This window comes from Micrasema longulum, unplaced genomic scaffold (assembly GCF_059751315.1).
Source record: "Micrasema longulum isolate JH-2025_06_02 unplaced genomic scaffold, ASM5975131v1 h1tg001958l, whole genome shotgun sequence".
Taxonomy (NCBI): domain Eukaryota; kingdom Metazoa; phylum Arthropoda; class Insecta; order Trichoptera; family Brachycentridae; genus Micrasema; species Micrasema longulum.
The window spans coordinates 106,201-129,836 of NW_028279132.1; the positions used below are offsets into that span (position 1 = coordinate 106,201).

The 23,636-nt window shown below is 32.6% G+C and overlaps 1 protein-coding gene and 1 long non-coding RNA gene across 2 annotated transcripts; both read right to left on the reverse strand.

The window, feature by feature from the left end:
* Positions 1-3,092: 3,092 nt before the first annotated feature.
* Positions 3,093-10,093, reverse strand: LOC148273411 (uncharacterized). Its single transcript, XR_015824585.1, has 2 exons — positions 9,797-10,093; positions 3,093-3,858 (listed from the first exon to the last, which is right to left on the reverse strand). It is a non-coding gene; the product is annotated as an uncharacterized LOC148273411 (long non-coding RNA).
* Positions 10,094-15,059: 4,966 nt separating this feature from the next.
* eIF3f1 (eukaryotic translation initiation factor 3 subunit f1) lies at positions 15,060-19,741 on the reverse strand. The gene is made up of 5 exons (XM_088238742.1): positions 19,603-19,741; positions 19,272-19,418; positions 17,799-18,022; positions 16,792-16,923; positions 15,060-15,459 (listed from the first exon to the last, which is right to left on the reverse strand). The coding sequence occupies exons 1-5, from the start codon at positions 19,709-19,711 to the stop codon at positions 15,232-15,234; spliced, it is 840 nt and encodes a 279-aa protein (XP_088094868.1). The 5' UTR covers positions 19,712-19,741; the 3' UTR covers positions 15,060-15,231.
* Positions 19,742-23,636: the final 3,895 nt, after the last annotated feature.

Genomic DNA, 23,636 nt, shown 5'->3' on the forward strand with positions numbered 1-23,636 from the left:
TTGCTATTAATTTTTAAAATAGTAGTGTGTTTGGAAAACAACGTATTCGATAAAATATTTTTAAAATGTATTAATAATAAGATTTCTGATTAGATTCTTGAAAAACTGCGTAGCAGCGTAAGGGTTAAACCCAAAAATGTAATAATTTTAGAAGTTTACTTAAACTCAAAGTTATTTATTTATTTACAGGCTCATTTAGTCCTTTTAACAATGGCAAATACATTTCTTTATAATACATACAGGTACGGTTAAAATAAAATATAACTCAATAAAATTAAAGCTTGGACAAATATATAAATAATAATTACTACTCAAGACAAGATCTGGTCTATCTTAGTGATTGTTTAAATTAGAAAGATTTAGGTAAACTAAAAAAGTCCACATCTTGTCTCGAGTTTACAATGCGACTCAATCGGGACATTGGTGCATGTAAGCCATAGTTTGTGCTGTGCTGATCAAGGAACATCACATAATTATTTCGCAACTGGCAGATCGGAACATTGAATACCACTTGTTCCAGTAACAATGGTACATCAATTAAGCCATTTAGTCAATTAAACAAAAATATGGAGCCAATGTTATTTCTACGTTTTTGTAGACTTGAGATTTTTAACATCGACTCCATTTTTCCGTAAGAGTAGTCTTCCCTCTCGGGGCCAGTTAAATTGAAATCAACATCTTTTGTAGAATCACTTTGTAAACTTAGATAGAAAAATAATTATATTGATGTAATTGTAGTGTAATTATATTCGTAATAATAATAACTAATATTTAATTTATTATAATTTATAATAATAATAATAACCACGCATTTAATAAATCGTCAATGATAAATTTGCGTGTTTATGAGACATATGAAATAGAAAATGTTCAAAAAGGCTATAAAAAAATGGATAGTGAAGCTAGGTAGAAGTAAAATGGATTGTCCCATTCGCCCAAACCAATATTTAATCAACTGCTCCACAAATGTAAAGCTTATTTTATGTTTTTGTTCTTTCATTGTGCGTTTCATAATATAAATAATATAGATATACATAAAATAATTATAAACATAAATTCGTAGTGTTTTAAACATGCTTTAGACATTTTGTTAATTATCTCTGTTTATTAAGTTAGTCTTCTTTGTTTATTCTCAAATGTAAAAATATTTATAAAAAAGTATATTGTTAAGTGTCCTCGGTACGGGTAACCCCAGTGAGGTAACATTATTTTTATTATTAATTTTAGTTTATAATGGAAAAAATATGAATTAATAAATAAATATCTGTCTATCTCAAACAAAAACATTTTTGGACAATAATTATTGTTTAAAACCCTTTCCAAAAATCCAGTATCTGGGTAAAACATGCAATAGTCCGTATTTTCTATAATTTCTTGAGCCTATCAATCGAAGTCCATTTTTCTGAACGGAATTGAAACAGTGATAAATTATTGTCTTGACATAATTCCAACATGTGTTTCTTAGATCAAAATGGTTATAAAAAACGAGAATATGACAAGAGACAACGCGGTTCGACAACTCACCCCGGGCAATGTCTCCGCAAGGGCAAGCATCGCCAACTGCTTGCTAGTACAGAGTAGCTACTCAACAGTCTGACAGTGGCTTTATTAGGAAATATAATTTACGAAATAAAAACATCGTGTAAATCATTCTTATTCTATGTCCGGGGAAATTAAGAATACAGTTTTGTATGAAATAAAACCAAAACCCTGGACCAGTCTTTTCGACTTGACAGCTACTCTTAGGTAAAAATCCTGCAAAAAAAAACGAATGGACATAATTCCGCTTCATTGCGTAGTGGTTGGCGCGTTCGCCTAATATTTTTGTGGTATTAAACTTGCGTGTACGTGAAATATTGGTTTTAAATGTAGTTCATTATGTGTATAGTATGTAGCCCACTATTCCGACTTATGACCATCTTCAAGTATTTGATGGATTTGCTCATGCCATGTCTTTTTATTAATTTCATTTTATTTTATTTATTTATTTTTGAAACCAACAGTCATAGTTATAAAATATACATAAATAATAACAACAAATAACAAGACAAATTATAGGTTTCATATAGGAACAAAAATATAAAAAAAACGAAACGTACAGTTCGCTAGGGGTGGAAGGAAGTGGGATGGGAAAAAAGAGAAGAAGAAGAAATAGTAAGTAAATATAAAACAACGAAAAAAGAAATAAAAATGTAAGTAAATGTACACATACAACATACATACACACACACATCCATACATATACATACATATACATATATATACTTATATACATATATACATACATATACACATACATACACGCATAAACATATACATATATACAGACATGAACATATACGCATACACTAATGCATATACATACGCGTACATATATGTCTTTCTCAGTCTTCCTTGTTTTCTGCATCCAATTACATTAGCATCATAAATATTTTTAGCTGTTCTTTCGCTGTCTATGTAGAGCGAAAGCTCAACATCGCTAATTAAATTCATAAGGGCCATAAATCGAAATTCGGCTATTTTCAGTAAAGCCAATCAAAGTTTTCAACACGAGTTTTAACTTTTTTTTATAATCTTATTTTTTATATTTATGTTTTTAATATCATTAGATGCGTTTCTTAAAGCTGTATCTGTCTAACCATGGAGCTTTGTGCTAACTATCGCCCATAAAGCTCTGAAGTTAGCTACCAAATCAAAAAATGCCGAAAGGGCTGTTGTGCGATTTGGCTCATTTATAATGCAAAAGAGTATATTTTTTATGGAAAAATTTGACCGTTTTAAATCTCAATAATGTTTTGAGTATGTCCAAATGCTTGCAGACTGGCTGGATTTTCTTTCTAGGGAGTTATTAATATTTAAATTTGTTGCAGCAGAGAAGGAAAACATTTTTGAAAAAGGAATATGGGAGTCTAGGCATTTATAGGGCTTATGACCTGTCATTGGCTGGTTTATGTGGCCACTTTACACACTGTGTAGCATTCACCATTCTGACCATGTTTGAACATCCACATTTCCTCAACTCTTCAATCCGTTATAGAAGATGAAAAAAACGCTTTTAATGCTTTTTTAATTTTTTTATTCCTTAAAATGACTTTTTATTTTTTTACACAATATGTTGGCGTGTTCATTGAATAAAACCATTGTGATATAAACTTTTCATGCTTTTTGTTTTCCACCTTTATCTACTGTATTGAAGTGTTTAATTCTACACGATATATTTTTTTGTAAAGTAAAAGGCACTACGTGCCGTATATATTAATAAATAAATAAATAAAATGGGTTGCATGAAAAAGGTAAGATTGCATTGTTACAAAAACATAAATATTATTTTACTTTAAAGTTTTTTTAACAACTGGCCCTAAGAAATTAAACATAAATACTTGTAATAGGTACATCGTTTATTTAATTACGGGCAATTGAATACATAAAACATCCATGTGATATAGTTATTAATGCCCTTTGAGTTATAAGGTGATTAAGTTAACGATTATTGATTTAAATGTATTTTTATTGCCACCGGGGACAGTAGATTACAATCTCTAATATTATCAATGTAAGAAGCATTATGTCTAATTTCAAAATCTTATCGTAAACACGCTTTTCTGTTTTCTTATTGAAATCGTAGGCATATTAAATGATGAACGATAAAATTTATTTACATTTGAATTATATACTAACCTACCATGTTTATGCATTTACATTTATTTAACGGGTTGTGGGGTCCCGTGGCTAGTGTCGCGGACGGACATATAAGAGGTTCGTGGTTCGAAACTAGACTTCCATAATCCCTTCTCTCTCCGTCTCTGTTGTAATATGTTTATCTTAATAAATCCCCGCGGGGTTACATCTAGCCCTTATCTAAAAACAAACAAAAATAGAAGCATAAAAAATGAAAAATATTTTCAGGCCTTGTAGTTAAAATAATTCAGTCAGATGAATCTCACACGTACCACTAAAGGTTTCTGTTCATTAACTTCACGAAAATCAACAGATGGAAGAGTTGAAGAAATATGGGTGTTGGATCATAGGCAGAATGGTGAATGTTACACAATGAATAGTAAAATGGATTGTCTCATTCGCGCAAACCAATATTGAATCAACTGCTCCATAAATGAATAGTTTATGTTATGTTTTTGTTCTTTAATTGTACGTTTTATAATATAAATAATAAAGATGTACGTAAATTAAATATAAACTTAAATACGTAGTGTTAGAAACTGTCTGAACATTTTGTTAATTATCTCTGTATATTAAGTCTACTTTGTTTATTCTCACATGTAAAAATATTTTTAACAAAGTTTATAGTTAAGTGTCCTTGACACGGGTAACCCCCGTGAGGTCATATTATTTTTATTATTATTCTTTGTTTATAATTGAAAAAAATGAATAAATAAATGTGTAAAAGAAAACCTATTAAAATAGCTGAAAGTATTAAGTACCATAGAATAAACTCTCTTCAAAATCGAAGAATAATTTTCGACCAGGCATTTTTGTTCAAATTGATAAACAATAAAATTTATTCCCCCAATCTACTTTAATGACTTTCGTTCCATGAAAAAAGACAAAACAAAATTTCTGTTTTACACAGACAATGCGTCAACGAACTATTTAAAACAATTTACAACACCTATAGTCCTTAAAATGTAAGATGATTAGAAAGACAGCTGTCAAACTCAAATCAATAGTGATGGAAATTACTGATCACTGATCATGTACCGATCAAATCGATTTTATCAGTTTTTTCATGCAAACATGAAACTCTGTTTCCGAATATTGATTTTTAAACGCAAAAACAAGCCTATTATAGTGTGTTGAATACAATTATTCACCAAAAATAAGACATTTATACTTTATCCGTGAACATTATCAAACGAATTTTTTTTTATTCGATCAATTTGTCCATCTCTAACGTTATTGCAAAATTATGTAACCTTGTAAGAACGTTGTTAATAATTAGGTTTATTTTAGTTGTTTTTAAGTTTTAAAGCTGATATAGTAACATTGAAAAATACAGTTTTAAGACAGACCAGCAAAGTTTCTAAATAAGAATCATACATATTATTAAATTGTGTTACAACAAAAGGGTGTGTTTATGTGTATTTGTATGAGAGTAAGTGTAGATGTGTGTTTATGTGTATTAGTGTAGGAGTAGTGTTCAGGTGTGTGTAAGTGTGAGCATCGTTAAATAGTAAGTGACATCGTATCGCAGCCAGAAATAAGGACTCTTAATTTATTTTTAAATAAATTAATGGGCATGTAAAATAAGATAGAGGAAAGAGTGTTGTGCATAGTTAGTGCGACAGACTGGCAGATATATACATATATTGCATAGAGAAAATAAGAATATGTATATAGAAACTAAAATTGTAAAAACAATCACTAAACACTTTACACAACAGTAAGCTGTTGATTAAGTACATTATCAATCAATTAAAATAAAAGCAATTTAAAAATTGAGAAATGGTAGGAATTTAGAAGTTGCAAATAAAAAATACAATTTATTTTTTAAAGAACTTCTCTACTTCAGAGTTTGCATTGAATTTAGTGTTAAATATGATGTATGTTATTGTTTTTTTTTTTTTCTGTATCCTTTCTAGGTTGTTTGTGTATTTTTATATTGGGGATTCCATATAATTAAAGCACATTCTAACTGACTTCTCCTCACATATGTGTTATATAGCCGTGCTAACGTTTTTGAATTCGTTAGACATTCGCATTAAAAGACCGAGCATTTTATATGCCTTATTAATAACTTCGTTAATCTGAATATCGAATACAAGTTTGGAATAAAAAACCATTCCTAAGTCTCTAATAACATTTTTCCTTAAAACCATTTCATTAATTAGAGTATACTAGAGTTTAAAGTTTTGTGTTTACGTTTACGTGAGAAAGATATACATGATGTGCATTTGGTTTGCAGATGGTTGATGCGGAAATAATCTGAGAGGCGGTTCAAATCAGATTGTAAGAGGTTACAGTCCTCAATTGAATTTATATTAATAAATATTTTACTATCATCAGCAAAGAGTGCAGATTTGGCATGATGAAAGTATCCCTCAATGTTTTTTTGCTACCCAAATTCCTTCATAGGTATTATGTAGATAAAAGGTAGGTATTAATAGCACGCGACATGACGATACCCATTCCCCGTTTTACGCATTATACATTATTGTTTATTACATTTTGTTCATCACAAGAACTTATTATTTTTTAATAACAGTATATTATTCCTTAGCAGCTGCATGTGTAATTTTTGTAACTCTACACGATATGAAGAAAGCACTCACGCGTGTATAAAAGATACTACTAACGATCTTTGACGATAATATTATCATAGCATTAAATTCAATATGAAGCTACCTAAAATGGTTTTTTTTAATGGTTTTCAAATTGAATGGGGGGGGGGGGGGTAGAATAAACAGACAAGTCAATTTTTCACTTTTGTAAAAGTTTGCTTCACAAGTGTTTCAAAACATACATATACGTTAAATAATTTAAAACATTCTCACTGTATTTTATCACAACACAAAAATATAGGGTTATTATTTTTTAAATCTTTACAGATAACAAAAAAGTTTACTTCTATAAAGCAAGGCAATTTGACTCATCTGATTGTTCGTCTTCCAAAGATTTTGATTTCATCTCCACTATATCTCGTTTATCAACGTGTTCTGAGTTCTGGTGAGGACTGTACCTACCTACAGTTTTGAATAAGGAAGTAAAATGCTACGGGAAATTAAACACGAAAAACATTATCTTACACGCGGAAAAATTAAAACATTCAATTGTCGGGTGAAGTATACAAAAAAAATATAAAAATTAATTACTTTAAATTACGTCCCAAGTTCTTCCGAGTCAATGAATGATGGTTCTGTGATAGATTTCCGGTTTCCGCACAGCCAAATCACCAATTAGCAGAACTTACCGACGAGAACTTGCGACGTCACGGGGGGGTATTTTATTTAGTATACGATACATAGTTAGATAAAAACAAAAATATAGCAAAACCACTGAACTTTCTCGTTGTTTAAAAATTTCTAAGCTTTCTGTCTTCAGAAATATTTTTATTTATTTATTGAAAACTTATTTATTATTTATCAAATGTGTTATTTGGCTGTCTAATTATAATAGTAATAAAACCGATACGATTTTAATAGCTTTTTAAAAAAGATAGTTTTATTTCTTCATCTCTATAAAAATACCAATGATTTTTCCAATTTTGTGAACTCGTCTTTTATTCTTTCCATAACAAATTCCAGCGAACTTTAAATAATTATTTTCACTAACAAACTTTCATGTCGCCAAAGCGCAAATATGAAAATTTGACAGATATCTAATTATTAATAATTAGTACAGCTAAATAAATAAATAATTATTATTAGCTGGCAGCGCGCTCATAGAAACTGATTATAGCCACAGAAAATGCCCGTTCCGAGGAACACGCATGATAATACCTAATAAATATTTAAATATGCGTAACTAAAACTTAAAACATACTAATCATTTTCTGTACTAAGTCGATGCCATATCGACGGTAAAAATGCTAAAACTTTGGTTTCCTAGGAAAGCGGTGCCAATATCTAGCGGCCGAAATGAACGGTGATGTGGTGGACACGGTGCCTAGAGAGTGGTATCCTAGGAAAACGGTGTCATTTCATGTCAGTCACAAACGGTGGCAAAAATGTTTACCGCTACGCGAGAAAAACTGTTTACACCGCTGTAACGACCATCCTGCAAATGGCGGCACCGATGCTTTGACGCTACGCTCACAGCCGTTCTCTATGAAACCAGCGCCATTGATTTACACAGTCAACGTTTTAATGACGTCATCCGCCGCCCCGTGACGGCCGCTAGGTAACAGTACCGCTTTCCTAGGAAACCATAGCTTTTGCGACCGATGCGCCACAATAATAGCAATTTAATCGTATGAGCCGACATTAGTGGATATTGTACGCAGCGTTGCTAACAACCTCTATCAAGCAAAAATCGGTAAACTCGGAAAAATAAATCGGTAGATTCATTATCCACTCAAATATCTTGGATACCATTGCCAACCTCTAGACACATTATACTCTTCTCTAGATTCATTATCGTACTGAAACATTTGTCAGTGTGTAATAAGTTTATGTTTCTTTAATTAGGTATGTTTATTTTATTATAATATCAAGATTTTGAATTGGTCAACTATATTATGTAAATCCCTCTCCTCCACTTCTCCACTCTATTTCCTCATCCCTAAACCTTCTTGCGAGCTCTTTTTTTTTCTCATGTCTTATATAATACATTATTTTTCTCTTTACTGTGTAACATGTTCTCTCATTATATTTGTGAAAAACTTTAACTGGATGTATGTACTATTTTTTATATTTTGTATTCTTATATAACAATTGTTGTTTTTCCTTAAAAAAAAAACTCTTGTATAAAAATTTAGCAATTGTTTGAAATTACATTAATAAAACAATTTCTAGATTCGTCAATTTATTCTGAGATTATTATGAAAATAAAACTTTGTTTTTAGTGTTACACAATTTTTATTATTTTACAAGAACATTACTACAGTTTCGGGAGAGCACTCCTCCCATCGACGGGTTATTTAAAACTACTATAGTAAACAGAATATTGTTCACAATGTCATAGAATTTAAACAAAAAATAAACAAATTAATCAGCGAAACTTAGAGCAGGGGGGTTTTTTCCACTTATCTAAGGTGTTAGCATATAAATTGATAGTTATCTAAAGTACAGATATGAAAACCTGATCAATGAGGGAAAGGACGTTAAGTAGAATTTATTTCTCAAAATTTAGCACATAAGTGGAAGTTACAATAATTAAAATGATAAGTAAAAGATTAAACATTGTGTAACACTAATAAAAAAAAATATTTTCATAATAATTTATAATGAAGAGTTACGAAGTGAATGCCGATTCAATTAACAATATTATTCTGAGATGTTTAAAAATCGGTAGAATTTCAATACAATTCGGTAGATTGGTAAGTTGCTCCCAAAATCGGTAGATTTACGGAAAAATCGGTAGGGTAAGCAACGCAAATTATATAAAATAAATTGTATTAGTTATGCTCACCTTTCATTTTTAAAACTCTTTAATTAACTCTCTTGCGAAATTCACTTTATGGCGCATCAGTCAGTAATCTATGCTTTTTACTGTCAATATTGTTTTTACCGTTCTTGTTATTGACTTCGAATTGGTTACAATTTACAATATATATGAAAGTCCGATTGGCCATGAACTGCCTTAACTTTCGTTTATTTATTTGTTATTTTGTAGTTTGTAGTTGTATGCAATCTCGGATTGGATCGGTTCATTGATCTCAACACTTCACCTGTTGCATTGATTTTGTAACTCAACGCTAATAATCGGAGGCCTTATTCATATCGTTAAAAGCCGTCGATTTTGCTCTCGTTGACTTATTAAAAAGCATACAATAATTATTTTTGACCGTTTTTTAATGTTGGGCAAACCGTGCCAAATCGGGTAAAAATACACAAATTTAAAAATGAAAATGCATGCATTTTTGTACAATTTCAGCAGTAGGAATATTAACCGTGGCGCAGTTGGTTAGACGGCCATCTGTGAAACTGGCGTCGCGGGTTCGATTCCCGCCTTTCGTAAGAAAAAAATCCAAGAAAGATTTTTTTCTCAATTGGGTTGTGGTGTATTTTTCATTACCTCCTATCTCTATTCCACCTGCTGACAAGCCTCAAAATAGAGGCTTAGCGGGTTATTCCTTTAAAAAAAAACATACACACAATTAGGTACCAAATGATTAAAATACCTTGATTATTTTGACTGTAGTTTATATTATCTTCTTTCTTTTGAACGGCTGTAGTTCACGTCTTATTTTATTTGAAATACTGTAGTCCATATCTTATTTCATTTGAACGACTGTTGTTCATACCTTTTTTAATTAGAACGACTGTAATTCACGTCTTCTTGCATTTAAACGGCCGTAGTTCATATCTTCTTTAATTTGAACGAATGCAATTAATGTCATCTTTCATATAAACAGCTGTAGTTCATGTCTTCTTTAATTTGAACGACTGTTATTCATGTCTTTTTTTCATTTAAACGGCTGTAATTCAGAAAACATCTTCTTTCATTTGAATGGCTGTAGTTCATGTCTACTTTCAAATGAAAGACGTTATGAACTTTGGTAGGAAAGTTGCAGGGGGGGGGGACAAAATCAACAAATAATAAGCAAACCGCAAAGCAATCATCCTGTGGATTGAATTCAGAAGAATGAATGTTAACAATCTTCAACATAATGTGGGCAGATGAATTTAAGTACTTATTTTATACTATGCGATATTTTGATTAGATCGTATATTGTACTTACATAATTATTACATGCTTTACTAAAAATATTTTAATGCATTTGAACAAAAAAAATGTGTTACGGCAGCAAGATAATCATTCATTGCACTTTTGACATCCGCGTAGCGTCACGTCCAATTACGACGAAAGTCCATTATTGAATGGAAGGAAGGAAGGTAACTACCTACCCACGAATTGAAAGCCATCTACTATGCGGTTGTAACTCTTTTTTTCCTTTATTGAGGCCTTCTACTACGCATGAGGTCGCTTTTCCAGCTCTATACCGAGTTTAACTCTATCACTATGCTTAAGCGTAACTTTTTACCCGGTATAGATCCGTAAAGTATATATAATACTCTTTATTATTCCTCCCCACGTTCTAGGCACGCGTGACGCGATACAATGCGGCTGACAAATAAAAAAACGTCCATCACATGTTCAATTTATTATCATTTAACAAAGTAGTATTGTTTTAATTTCCCGTGTATATAAAACGTGCATATAACAGTTTCACTTGTCAGTGCAAACAATCGCTTGACAAAATCGCAAATAATTTTGTTACAGATGACATTTATTGCCATGGAGTTTATGGTTAGTGTTTTCATTTTTGATGTGCGTGGATTCCATAATATATCCATTCATTAAAAAATTGTGTTTGTGTGTGCTATGTGTGATGTAATACAATATTGAAATCACAGTTGTTCTGCGGATAAAACAGATTTAAACGGATTCAAATTCCCACTTCTGTGAAGTGATTCGATTGGTCTAAAACATAAGTCTAAGTCATTGTTTTCGTACTCATTATTGCCATCTGTTGACAAAAATTCGTAATTATTTAAATCTAGCAAAAAGTAATAACAATGTTATAATTTTGTAGACCTTGTTTTTTTTTAAGAAAACCACATTCTTCATAAAAAAATATGTATTTACATATTTCTTTAATAACGAAAAAATACACACTGACCTGTCTTTTAGTACGATTCCGACATAATTTTATTATTTTTAATTATTACAAATTGATATATAAGTACATAATGTTGGGTAAAATCTCGCACACTGAGGGTAAAATAGATTTCTAGTGCCATACATATTAATCTGTGGTGCCATAGCAAAAAAATATGCTTACGGCAACATTAACAGAGATCAAGAACCTTTTTTGAGAGGAAATACGAAAGTCTGGGCATTTACAGCGCATGATACCTGTTATTAGCTGGTTTAAGTGGTCACTTTACCCTGTTTGAACATCATATATTATTGCTTACAATTTACAAGGTTTTATATTCCACAAGTGGATTTTGTTTCCTGGCTATTTTTATCAGAGTAGTATTGGAAAGGGAGAAAATTTCGGCTGTGGATCTTTATAGGAACTTCTCCGCATTTGAGAAATCTCAATCAAGAGAAGCCAGACGATTTCGTTTCACTTAAAGGGATGATGGAATTTTGTATCCAGTTGTCATTTGTTGTTCTTTTTTTCATGTAGGTATTGTAATTATGTAAGAAACTATCTAATGTGATAAGTCGCCGTGACTTGTGCCTTAGATCCTCACTTACACTTCCGCGACGCGCCTGCATGTTATGTCTTTCGAAGCAACAGCATGTGGACTTCCATATTCCCATCTTAAAAATTTACCGATCTCTGTTGTTTAATAATACATATACTATAGGATGGAATTATGGAGTAAAGTTTAGTATTTGTCTACGAATATTTGGACGCATTGAATATTCGAATATTTTTTTTTGGAAATGACTGATGTTACCTACATAAGAAAAGTATTGTAAGAGATCTGTGCACTATGGAAGGCTGAGATAAACATTATTGACAAAATCAAGAAAGGAGTTCTGCGTTGGTTTAGATATGTAGAGCGAATGGATGGGGAAAGAATGGCTAAAAAGATTTACGATGCTAATGTTGATAGATTCAGAAAACCAGGAAGACCGAGAAAGACGTGGCATGAACAAATCCAACAAACACTTTACAATGGACATGTCAAAAGTCCGAATAATTGTCATACGTGCATGAGAAAATGTATGAATGTAGAGGAAGCGAGGTCTGTATGCAAAGACAAAGTGAAATGGCGTTCTACCCTCACTGTCTAGCCCCGCAGGGATGGCATGACAGTTTGTTAGAAATTGAATATTTTCCATTTAAAGTAAGAAGTATAATTGTTAGAAATCTTACAATTCTTTTTTCAAATTTTTATGCAAATATCTCAGTAACTTCTACAATGGCGATTTCTGAGATTGCTTCTAATACCATATGTACTAGTACTTTAGTACACATAAATTAGTAGTGGATGACAACACACTAAATTATCTTTTAAAATAAGCGTAGTTATGCTATTTTTTTATTGTCTTTTAACTTTCAGTTGAAAGCCGATACTCTTTTAAAATTAATTAACCTGTTTTTTCTAATGCTTTTGTTTTTTTTTAGATCAAAATATTGACCGCCCTATGTTTGGTTACCGTACTAGATGCTGCTCCCCAAATTGCCAGAAGAAACTTTATATCACTAGGCTATCCGTATGGAGGACTAACAACGGCGCCTTACTCACCACCACATCAATATTACTACCAAAGCCCCACGCAATACTACCCACAAATGTACAATTTTCAGCCAAATTTGGGGCTCATGTCAGCGGCTTCCTTTTACCAAACTTCCTTACAGCATTCTACTCCAGCGATGAAGTTAATCACCATCCCTATAATCCGACTAAGAAGAGCCTATAAACTTCCTAGGAATTCAATGGTAATTTATTCACCTAATTTGACACAATTTCGAACACAAAGGTTCCTGAAATGATACATTTTAGAATCATTTTGTTGATCTGTGATACTAGTTGGTAAAAAACGGATGATTGATTGAAATCTGTGCCAGTTGCATCTAATAAAGTAATGTTAAAAAATTATTGTTACATTTTTTCATGTGGTTTGGCTAACTTTTTATGCAACCCATTTTGATAAAAACATCTTCTTTTGCCGCTCCTACCGGAGGTTGGTGACCATCATTCTGAATTGATTACAATCCTGGGCCTAATCACCGCTGCTGCATCTGGCACACCGAACCACTGTCTGAGATTTCTGAGCCATGATTCTCTTTACCGTCCCATACCCCGCCTGCCCTCTATTTTTCCTTCCATAATAAGTTGGAGAAGGGCATACTTCTCACTGCGGAATATATGACCAAAGTATGAGGCTATTCTTATTTTGACAGTGGTCAGTAACTTCCTCTCTGTTCATAATACTCAAAACCGCTTCATTGGAGACCTGATTAGTCCATCAGATTCGAAGCATTCTTCTGCAGAACCAAAGTTCGAAGGCCTCAATTTTTGTTGTTGAAATTTTAAGAGTCCAACCCTCCACTCCATTCAGCAATACATCAGCTTTTATTGCTCTATCTTGGGCTTAGTCTCAGATCTTGGTTGCACAAGAGTTTCTGCATTTTATAAAATGTTTATCTCGCAATTTCAATTTTAGTCTTTATTTCAGAATCCGGATTCCACTCATCATTTAGCCAACATTCTAAATATTTAAAGCGGGTAACCCACTACCATCTACAGTGAGATGGATGTTAATGAAAAACAACATCCATTTAACTTTTTTCGGTGCAACTGACCCTCAATGAGATCATATTATATGTAGTAGAGAATTTGCTATGTTGGATTGTATATTTCCAGTTAGTTATTTCTTTTGTTCTTGATGGTGCTTTTTTACATGGCTCGTAATTGTTTTTTTTTATTCTCCAAGTATATAATCATGGATTGAATTTTTGGGTTGAAAAGAACATTCCGATTTTTCATTAAAATTTTATAAACCAAAATCTTAAAAACATTTTTTTAAATTATCAATTGTAAAAACGAAAAGATCATGTTATATCTAGCAATCTGTGATAACACATCTCTCGAGAAAATGCACTTTTACCACATTAAAAAAAAAATTGCAAAGAAAGTTAAAATATTTTTTATTTATAAGATAATGTACTTTGTTCTTAATTTTGTTAAGTATAAATGTAATATTACCTTATAAACTGAGTGTTTTAAAAATTGTAACATGAGTAAAAAAGTCTTTTTAGTTAGCTGCTGACTTTATTAGTCAGTCTGGTAAGTGAATGATAATTAATATAAACGAAGAAAATAAAAATAATACAAATGTTATTTTCATTGCCAACTTACACGGGCAATCAGAATTTTTCCTATCACGTGATACATACATATGGTGAAATCTTTTACGGCGGTGTTATGTCATCAAATACTATTGTGTTGGGAGCTTCTAGTAAAAATTACATTGGGCAAAATATTTCAAGCTACATATATGCATTTTTATTTCGTAAGCAATATGAAATATGCAAGACAGAAATTTAAATTATTCATTAATTTTTTTTAAATACGTTTTTTCCTTTCGGTGAGGATAAGCAATGAATATTGGGGGTGTATTAATTTAGATTGTGTTTTTCACGACAGTAATAAGCTAAAAATGAGAGCATTATTAAGTAGGATTTTAAAATTAAAAATGCATAAATGTTTAGCAAATAAAGAAAAATGTTCCAATAATCAATGTATTTTTTATTTCTGGTAAAGTGATCTCCCTATACTAAAATTTAGCTCACTAGCCTATTTATTTTGTGCTATTCTGAAATGTGGGTATTCTTTAATTACCAATATAATATCAAATACTGGATTATATTCACAATAGATGATATGCAACTGACAATAAAATGAAAAAAAATATGAAATAAAAAGTTCTTTATTTCCACTTTTCACCAACCACAAATATAAAATAAAATAAGACAAAATTAACACTGAATTGATGTATGTATTTTATCTGAAAAAGTCTCAAACTTTCACTTTGATCTCGATTGGCGCCGCAACTTGATATGGAACAATTGATCGGGTCTGTGGATTACGCGGCCGTGAGCAGAGTCAGTTTCTCGTTAAGTTGGAGTTGGATCTTGATAAGTTGGGAGAGGGTGATGACCATGAGGAGGTCCTTCACATTGGTGTTGAACATGTTACTGAAGGTCTCGTTGGACATGTTGGGGACGGAGTTGATGAGGTCGAGGAGAGAGCGGCCCACAGCATTGTCAGCCGGCTGCTTGTCTGCAAGTACGTCCTCTACATACGCCAATACCTGGGGAGACAAATCATAATTAGTGGAAGAAAAATATCTAACAAGCATACCCATGAATAACTTGAAATTCGTATGAACTTTGAATATGAAATAATTTATTATGTAGGCAATGGAAATGAATTCAATCTTCGGTATAAAAAGCCTTATGTTTAGATAATGAACCATGTGAATACAAGATGTTTATAAAAAGTATATTTTAAAAACGGTTGTTACAAAAAACAAGCTTAAAATTTACAAAACAATAAATAAGAATCATAGCATAAAGTTTTATCTAATTAAACCTAACAGTTGTTACTAATTTCAAGAGTAAATTTATAAAAAATTTCATCTTATTAAAACATTGTAATTCACTGTACGCTGTAAAAACAGATTATCACACATACACACACAAATTCTCATTCTATTAAAATTATGAATTGATTAGATGTTATTTAAAAGTTACAAAATTTAAAAACAAAGATTCAAATTACATAATAACATATCCAGTGAAAAGGTAAATAAGTTATTTTTCATAATAAAATAAATAAAACAACTTTGTTTTTAACCACTAATTTTAAATTAGTGGTTAAAAATTAGGGTTAAAAACAAAGTTGTTTTATTTATTTTATTATAATGAATAACAACAAAGTTAGTGCTTCAAATATAAACTTTATAAGTTATTTTTCAATTATACTGGTGACTGCAAAACTAGAAGTGCATTTTGAAAAGCAGCAAGGAATAAATGATTTAAATAAATTGATCAACATATATCATTTCATGTTTATTTATTAATTTTCTTTTGGTTAAAAACAATAAATAATAAAAATAATGCGTCCTCACTGGGGTTACCCGTGCTGAGGACACTTAACAATATACTTGTTAATTCCTTAGTTGGAGCATATAGTATCTACAGAGAGCATCCAAGCCTCGCTGCTAGCTCCATTGCATCTTTGTGTGGTTCGTGTTCCATAGTTCAGACAAGAACTGCTGACAAACAGTCAGATGATGGATGTAGAACCCGATGGCTTGTAAAATAGGCAAGATGGTTAAGAATCTCATGAGGCGTCGGCAATATATGGCCTAGTCAACCATATCGCTTTCTCGCAATTACAGTTATCACTAGAATCTGTTGCGTCCATTCTTTTATTTCTTAATTTTTCACAAAGTCAAACAACCGCACACGCAAAATTCTTCTTCGGTGCTTATTCTCAAAACTTAGTATATTGCTGTTTTGGGCCCTAGTGAGGTGCCATGATTCGCATCTATAGAGGAAAATAGGTGATATGCAGGTGCAACATCATATTATGTATGGGGAGTTGGGTAATTAGTTATATAGTAAAAAGTTAATCTTACTGTCTCTAAAAGACTGCTGAGCTTAGCTGAAGCTTCTGCCACCTGCGTGAGGTCCATCATGGGCTGAACTTGGCGAGAGCGACCTTCGCGACCAACGGCCATAGTCTTCTGGCACAATTGAAGACCAACGAGCTGAAAATTTGAATAAACTATTTTTAACTTTTGTACAATATATACTTCAACACCGGAATCTACCTATATTTACATGAATTTGCTGAAATTGGTATGGTCGCAAAACCGGTTGCTTTTAAAAAAAAATCATTTATTCTTCAATAATATTATAAGATTGTATATTCCAGTAAATGAAACGAAACAACATGTATTTAATAAAAAAAGTACTGAGGGTTGTGATCATTGGTACTTTCCCCAGCCATGGTATTCGCAATGCGCCTCCACCCCTCATAGCTCTGCTCACTTTCTATAGCACTATGCAAGCTTTGCTGTGACATTGTTTTCACCTGGTCGATCCAGCTAGCTGTAACTCTGCCTCTTCGCCCTGGCACACTGCCGGTGATTACGGTCACGTCCGGCTATGTGTCTGAAGAACTGGAGATTACGTTGAGCGCATACGGCCAATAGGCGAATCATTATGTGCTCCCCGTACAAGCTAAATAGTGATGGAGACAGAATACATCTCTGGCGGACTCCCTTCTCTGGGCTGAAACTTGTTTAACATGGAGTTGTCTACTTTCACTTTAGCTATGTTGTTCTCATATAGATTACGAATAAATGATATTAAGTGAGTTGGAACTCCCATATCTCAGAGATTTTCCATAAACACTCCCACCGCACACAGTCAAAAGCCTTCTTACAGTTTATAAAACACATGACAACAGGGGTTGTTCTTTTATTCTTCGTTTTTTTTTTATAATCTGTCTTACATTCATTATCTATTCACAAGTACATACTTTATCGTTTACGAATTCAGCTTGTTCAACTGGAATCTGTCAATCAGGGAGAGTTAAACATGTACTTTTAAAAGCACAAATAAATTTTTTTTTAAGTACCTCTGGTTCATATGTGGTGACCTCTACGTTGATAGGTGTGAACATGCAGCCGGACTTGCCCTTCGGTACCCCCAGGGCAACGCAGACGTAGGCCCGCAGGCCCATGCGTGCCCCCTGGAGCCCCGTGTCCAAGGTGAGGTGGACGGGGTTGTTACACTCACGCGCATAGTACTCGTGGATGACAGACGAGTGGTTGGTCACCTCGTTACCCGTCGCCCACCAACCTGCAAAAACAGATACACAACTCGACATAAGCCAAATGACAGATTGAAATCTATCGCAATAAAATAATTACTATGACTGCCCCCAGCACGAAATGTATCGATTAAATCCTAACACCAATTTACAGGGTCATAAATGGAAGCTCTATCATCCCCAATACCTCAATCCCAAGAAAAACTTTCTCTTCGGGAGAATAGTTTCAGACTGGAATAAATTGCAGAGCCTAATAGTCCATTTCATATCCGTCGACCAGTTAAAAAACTGAATTGAACAGGAATGTTGCGTCTCATAAAACAAAATAATACGGACCAAAATGGACACCAAGTTGTTGGAACAATAGGCATAATCCCCCAGTGGGCCACATGGCGACGGTATCTACCTACTGTCTACAAAAGCTTCTCTTTGGACATCTATCTCCCTTTGTTAACCATGTAGTTGAAACAGTGTTTGATTTATTTAGTTTTTTATTGCTTACTTCTTAGCATGAACAATTGACCAATTTACTACTATGCTCTATTTTTTATAAATTTATTGATGTCATTTTAACTTTGCTGGAATTCCACTCGTCCATGCGCTTTGTAGCTGCATGATTGGTTATCTAGCTTTCATATATCAACTTTAAAATACCTAAATTTTGTAAATGGGGTCTAGAATTCCAATCGTCTATGCGCTTAGTGGCTGCAAGACGTGTCTTACTCTTTTTATTATTCATATTATTTATTTTTTTAAATATCATTTATACACTTAATTTATTTGTCAATTTTTAAAATGTGTAAATGGGGCTAAATTTCTAACTGTCTATGCGCTCTGTAGCTGCAAGACGTCATGTAATGTAGCTCCTATCTGTTATAATTTTTGATTGATCTTAATTGAAAACGAGGAACTAGAATCCCAACCGTCCATGCGCTCTGTAGCTGCAAGAAGTACTGGGATATTTATTAATTGTACAGCGCCCTTGAGGTGATTTTCACAAAAATGGCGCTAAATAAATTATCCAATTATATATATATATATATATGGTGGAACGTGATTTAAGATATAAGGCAAGATGTACTAATAATATATGAATTTAAAGATTATCGTCAATAAAATAAACTGTGAGATAATTAATATATTCAAGCACTTTTAAAATACAGTAACTACCAAGGTATGTTGTTTAATGTTAATATTTTTCGCAAAGAAGCATCTAGTCAGTTACTAATTTGAGCATCCGAATTATAAGTATTTAAAATCATTACTAAAATACATTACCGATAATATTTTCAGTGGAATTGACGCGACGGTTAAGTTCGTAGACATCCATTGCATAGTTAAGTTCAGCCTCAACTTGGTCTGCATGTTCTTTGTGGGGAACGCAGAAACAATTTGTCACTTCTGCCACTCCTTTGTCCACCGAACCTGTGTGAAATACGAAGCTATAATTAAAATCAGGCAGAAAATTAAGAACACAGTAAATTATAAGTTGACAAATCAACAACAACCTTATGGATGATTTCGATTTGACAGCCGATACTGCCACATGTCACTTACTAATTAAATACAAGTACATAGTAAATTTGAATGTAAATAACTAATGACTTACCTAATAATGTTCCTATCACTCTGTGAGAATCCGCATTGCGGCGTTCATAAGCATCAACAATTTGAAATAATACTATGGGATGAACCTTCACTACCAAGTTGAGCGCCATTTTGGACGTGAAAGAATTTGAGGTTAGACTAATGTTGCCAGTTGGGCAGATGGCAGAATGCCTGCTACCAGTTACAAAACTCTTAACCATGAAAAATGTCAATCTTAAAATAGATTGCGACATGCAAAAATGGTCTTTAAAATAAATTTGTAAACAGATTACTATTAAATAATATTTTTTTAAAATCAAAAGTCATCGCATAAAAAAATGATAGGTAGATACTGATACTATGATTATATGAAAAAAAAATATATAAGAGTTAGTTTTGGTCAGCAGGAATTTAATAATTTGTATTTTTATAAGGATTTTTTTAATATTATAAAATATAAAACAGTGTCAAAAAATATTTTATAATATAAATTATATCATTCATTATACCACAAAATTAAAATTCAAAATAATTTCAGGTGTATTGCTGAGTAAGAAAAAATAATTTTATAAAGTAAATTTATCTTTTTCGTAAATTTGGTGAAATGAAATATAAACATGTAAATATTATGTATGGAGAAGAGCCGCGGGGTGCAGGGACGAATAGAGACAAATTCTGGAGGAGGCCAGGGCCCACAACGGGCTGTAGCGCCACTGATGATGATGATGAAATATTATGTATTTTGATAATCTGGGTTGGTATTCCGAACGCGTTTACAGCGCGCTATAATGCGTATTTAGTACGTAAAAGCGCGCTATAATTTCGTTTGGAATACCAGCCCAGAGGTGTAAAATAGTAAAATAATAATCCCATAAATCTCATGTACACCCAATAAAAACACATAAAAAAGATATACATGATTTGATTTTGCGTTCTATGTCTTGTTTTTATTAAAAAAATATTAGTACTGAATTACCCATTATATTTAATGTTTTAGGTAAATTATAGCTTTGAATTTTCACCAAGAATCATTTTTATAAGCAACTATACATATTTCTTATAAAATGATACACCCACCTATTTTATGATTACTATGTTTGTGTACTGTATACCCAGGGCCGTCTTAGGCCATGGGGCCCTTGGGCACACAAAGTTTAGGGGCCTCTTTAGAAAGCAAAAGAAATGTGAATTTTCGTCATGACATTTCGAGATATGTGGCCCTGGGCTTGTGTCCCGCGTGCCCTTATAGAAAAGACGGTCTTGCGTATACCGTAAAACAAAAGACTTTGAATTCAGATAATGCTTTGTGTACGTCGTAGGTATCAAATGGTTGTAGGTGGTGCATATCAGGTAAATCATAATGTTCGACAGTGTTAAAATATCAAGCACCTAAAAAATTGTCAGAAATACGACGCGGGATTATTAATAATAATTAACACATCAATTTTTTTTTTAAATCTTGGTTTTGGGAAAAACTATCGGTTAAACCTTTTTTTTTAAAGTGGGTGATAACCCCCTTGTAAGAACTGAATGCCTCTAGGGGGACGGTAGAAAATCCTGAGAAAATTGGGGTACGTTGAGGTGGTCTAGAGGTGCGATAGCTGATTAATAAAAAGGCTATCAAAAGGTACTTGTCTGACCTGATCTGGGGGTTTGGAAATTTTTACTTTCAAAGTGGGCGGTGGGCAAAGTCTGGGCTAAATCAATATTGTTTTCACTTAATAAAAAAAAAAAACTATATCATTGCTTATAACCCTGAAATCTCCCGAAACCTCTGAAATATCAGACTTTTTAGTTACCCACTAAAAATCACAATTGTTCTGTGGATTTACTGTATTTTAACTGAGACTACATTTCCCTATAGAGTTTAATAAGACTGGTTACACTTAAGATTTTCACCAGAAGTTTTCTGCTGCTGTGCCATTGTTGAAGTATAATTTTAGTAAGTTAGTGCTTGCACATATAAATTTGAGACATATATCGTCTTCTTGTGCCACTCCTATCAAAGATTGGCGACCGTAACTTGAAACTCCTCTCGATCCTTTGAGCATTGCTGCATTTGGTGTTCCAAACCACTTCCTGAGCCATGATGCTCTTTTAAATCCCATACCCTGTATTCCCTCTATCTTGATGAGCTGCAGAAAGGCATATTTTTCCAAAGGAATATGTGGCTAAAGTATGCGGCCTTTGTCTTTTGACAGTGGTTTACAGTTCTCAATCTTTTTCTATTATATTTAGTACCCTTTCGTTGGAAACTCGAGCTGCCCAAGAGATACGCAGCAATCTTCTGAACAACCACATCTAAAATGCCTTAATTTTATTTTTTATAGAACATAATTTATTTTTTTATAGATATTTATGAACATATATTTTTATTTATTTATTTAACTTTTTGCACATAATGTTATTTGTACATTGGCGGGCTTATTGCCAAATGGCAATTTCTTCCAACCAACCAATAATATAAAAGTTTTATTTTTGTAATTCAAGTTACAGAACATATATTCAATAGAAAAAAAGATTAAAAAGCTAAAGATATATAAAAATAGAAATAAACGTATTTGATTGTAAATTACCTTAAATCAAAACTATTACTCAATGGGAAAAAGGAGAAAAGAGGATAGAGGAAAAAGGAAAGGAGGAGAGATTAAGGAAGAGAAAGGAGATGTTTCTTCAGACGTGATTTAAACAGAGATAATGTAGTAACATCTTTGATGGTGGATGGGAGATGATTCCACAGTCGATAAGGCGTTCTTATGATTTATCTAAGTATTTTAATTTTGGGGGCCATTTTCAACTTTTAGAAAATGTGAACCAAGTTGTGGAAGAGCGGGGTGTGAACCTCGGACTTTCGATCCATGAGTCCACGACACTAGCCCTAGCCACAGGATCGCAACCCGATTCTATTTAGTAGATTATGAGAGTCCATCTTTCCATTCCATACAACAGCGCAGATAACACGTATGCTTTTGCAGCTCTCCATATCGTGCTCAATCTCAGGTCTCGGTTGAATACAAGTTTTTGCATTTTGTAGAAGGTTGACCATGCCAACTTAATTATTCTGGATTTCATTTCAGAGTCTGGATTCCACTCATTATCCAGCCCGCAACCCAAGTATTTAAAACGGGAGACCTGCTCTATTGCACTACTGTCAAAGGTAAGGTTGACGTTGGTGCCTCTTTGTTTACCGACTACCACGGTTTTAGTTTTGAGTGCATTAATTTTGTGTCCAAAGTTTTTTCCAAAATAATGACAATTGACAATGTTGATGATTTGCTGCAATTGATAAGACTACGAAAATATCACTAAGGTTTGCTCATGTGGAACAAATGGATGGTGATAGTTAATGGTAATAAAGGGATATGGACGGCCAAGAAAAACATGACATGATCAAATAAAATCCAAACACTGAATCCGGCCACGTCACAAGCATGTCATGTCATAATCGAAGTGCATATATGACAAGATATGTGAATGTGGAAGAAGTTAAGAATGCATGTCATGATAGGTGCATGTGGCGTTCCGCCCCTTTCTGCCTACCGCTATAGGGAAAAGGCATTATGATAGTAGTCGAACTTAATACTAGTTTATCTGTGAATTTAGTGTTGCTGCTGTTTTAATAACACATATACATACATAATATGTTGGTCTCGTTTGCTTCTCTTTTATCTCCCTGCCCAGATAAAATACCCGTATAAAAGCCTAACACTCTTTTATGACTATTTATGTTTAGTGAGTATATTGAAAATGTAATAATACTTACATTTATTTAATTGACAAATACATTTAGACAAATAAACTAAACCTATAAGATTGATTATAAACAATAAATACTTACATTTAAATACCTTATCAGATAAAGAGAAGCAATAAGCTTTTCAAGTGATTTTAAATTATTTTTCCAAGAAAGACAAATGTTGGTTGAAAACAAATATTGATTCCAACTGACACTTTACAATAATTACTGACAGTTTGATCATTTGGTATTGTAAACACGTAAAATCAGGAAAGATGATCGGTCTTAAACATACATGTTAGTGCAGGGAAACTAGATTC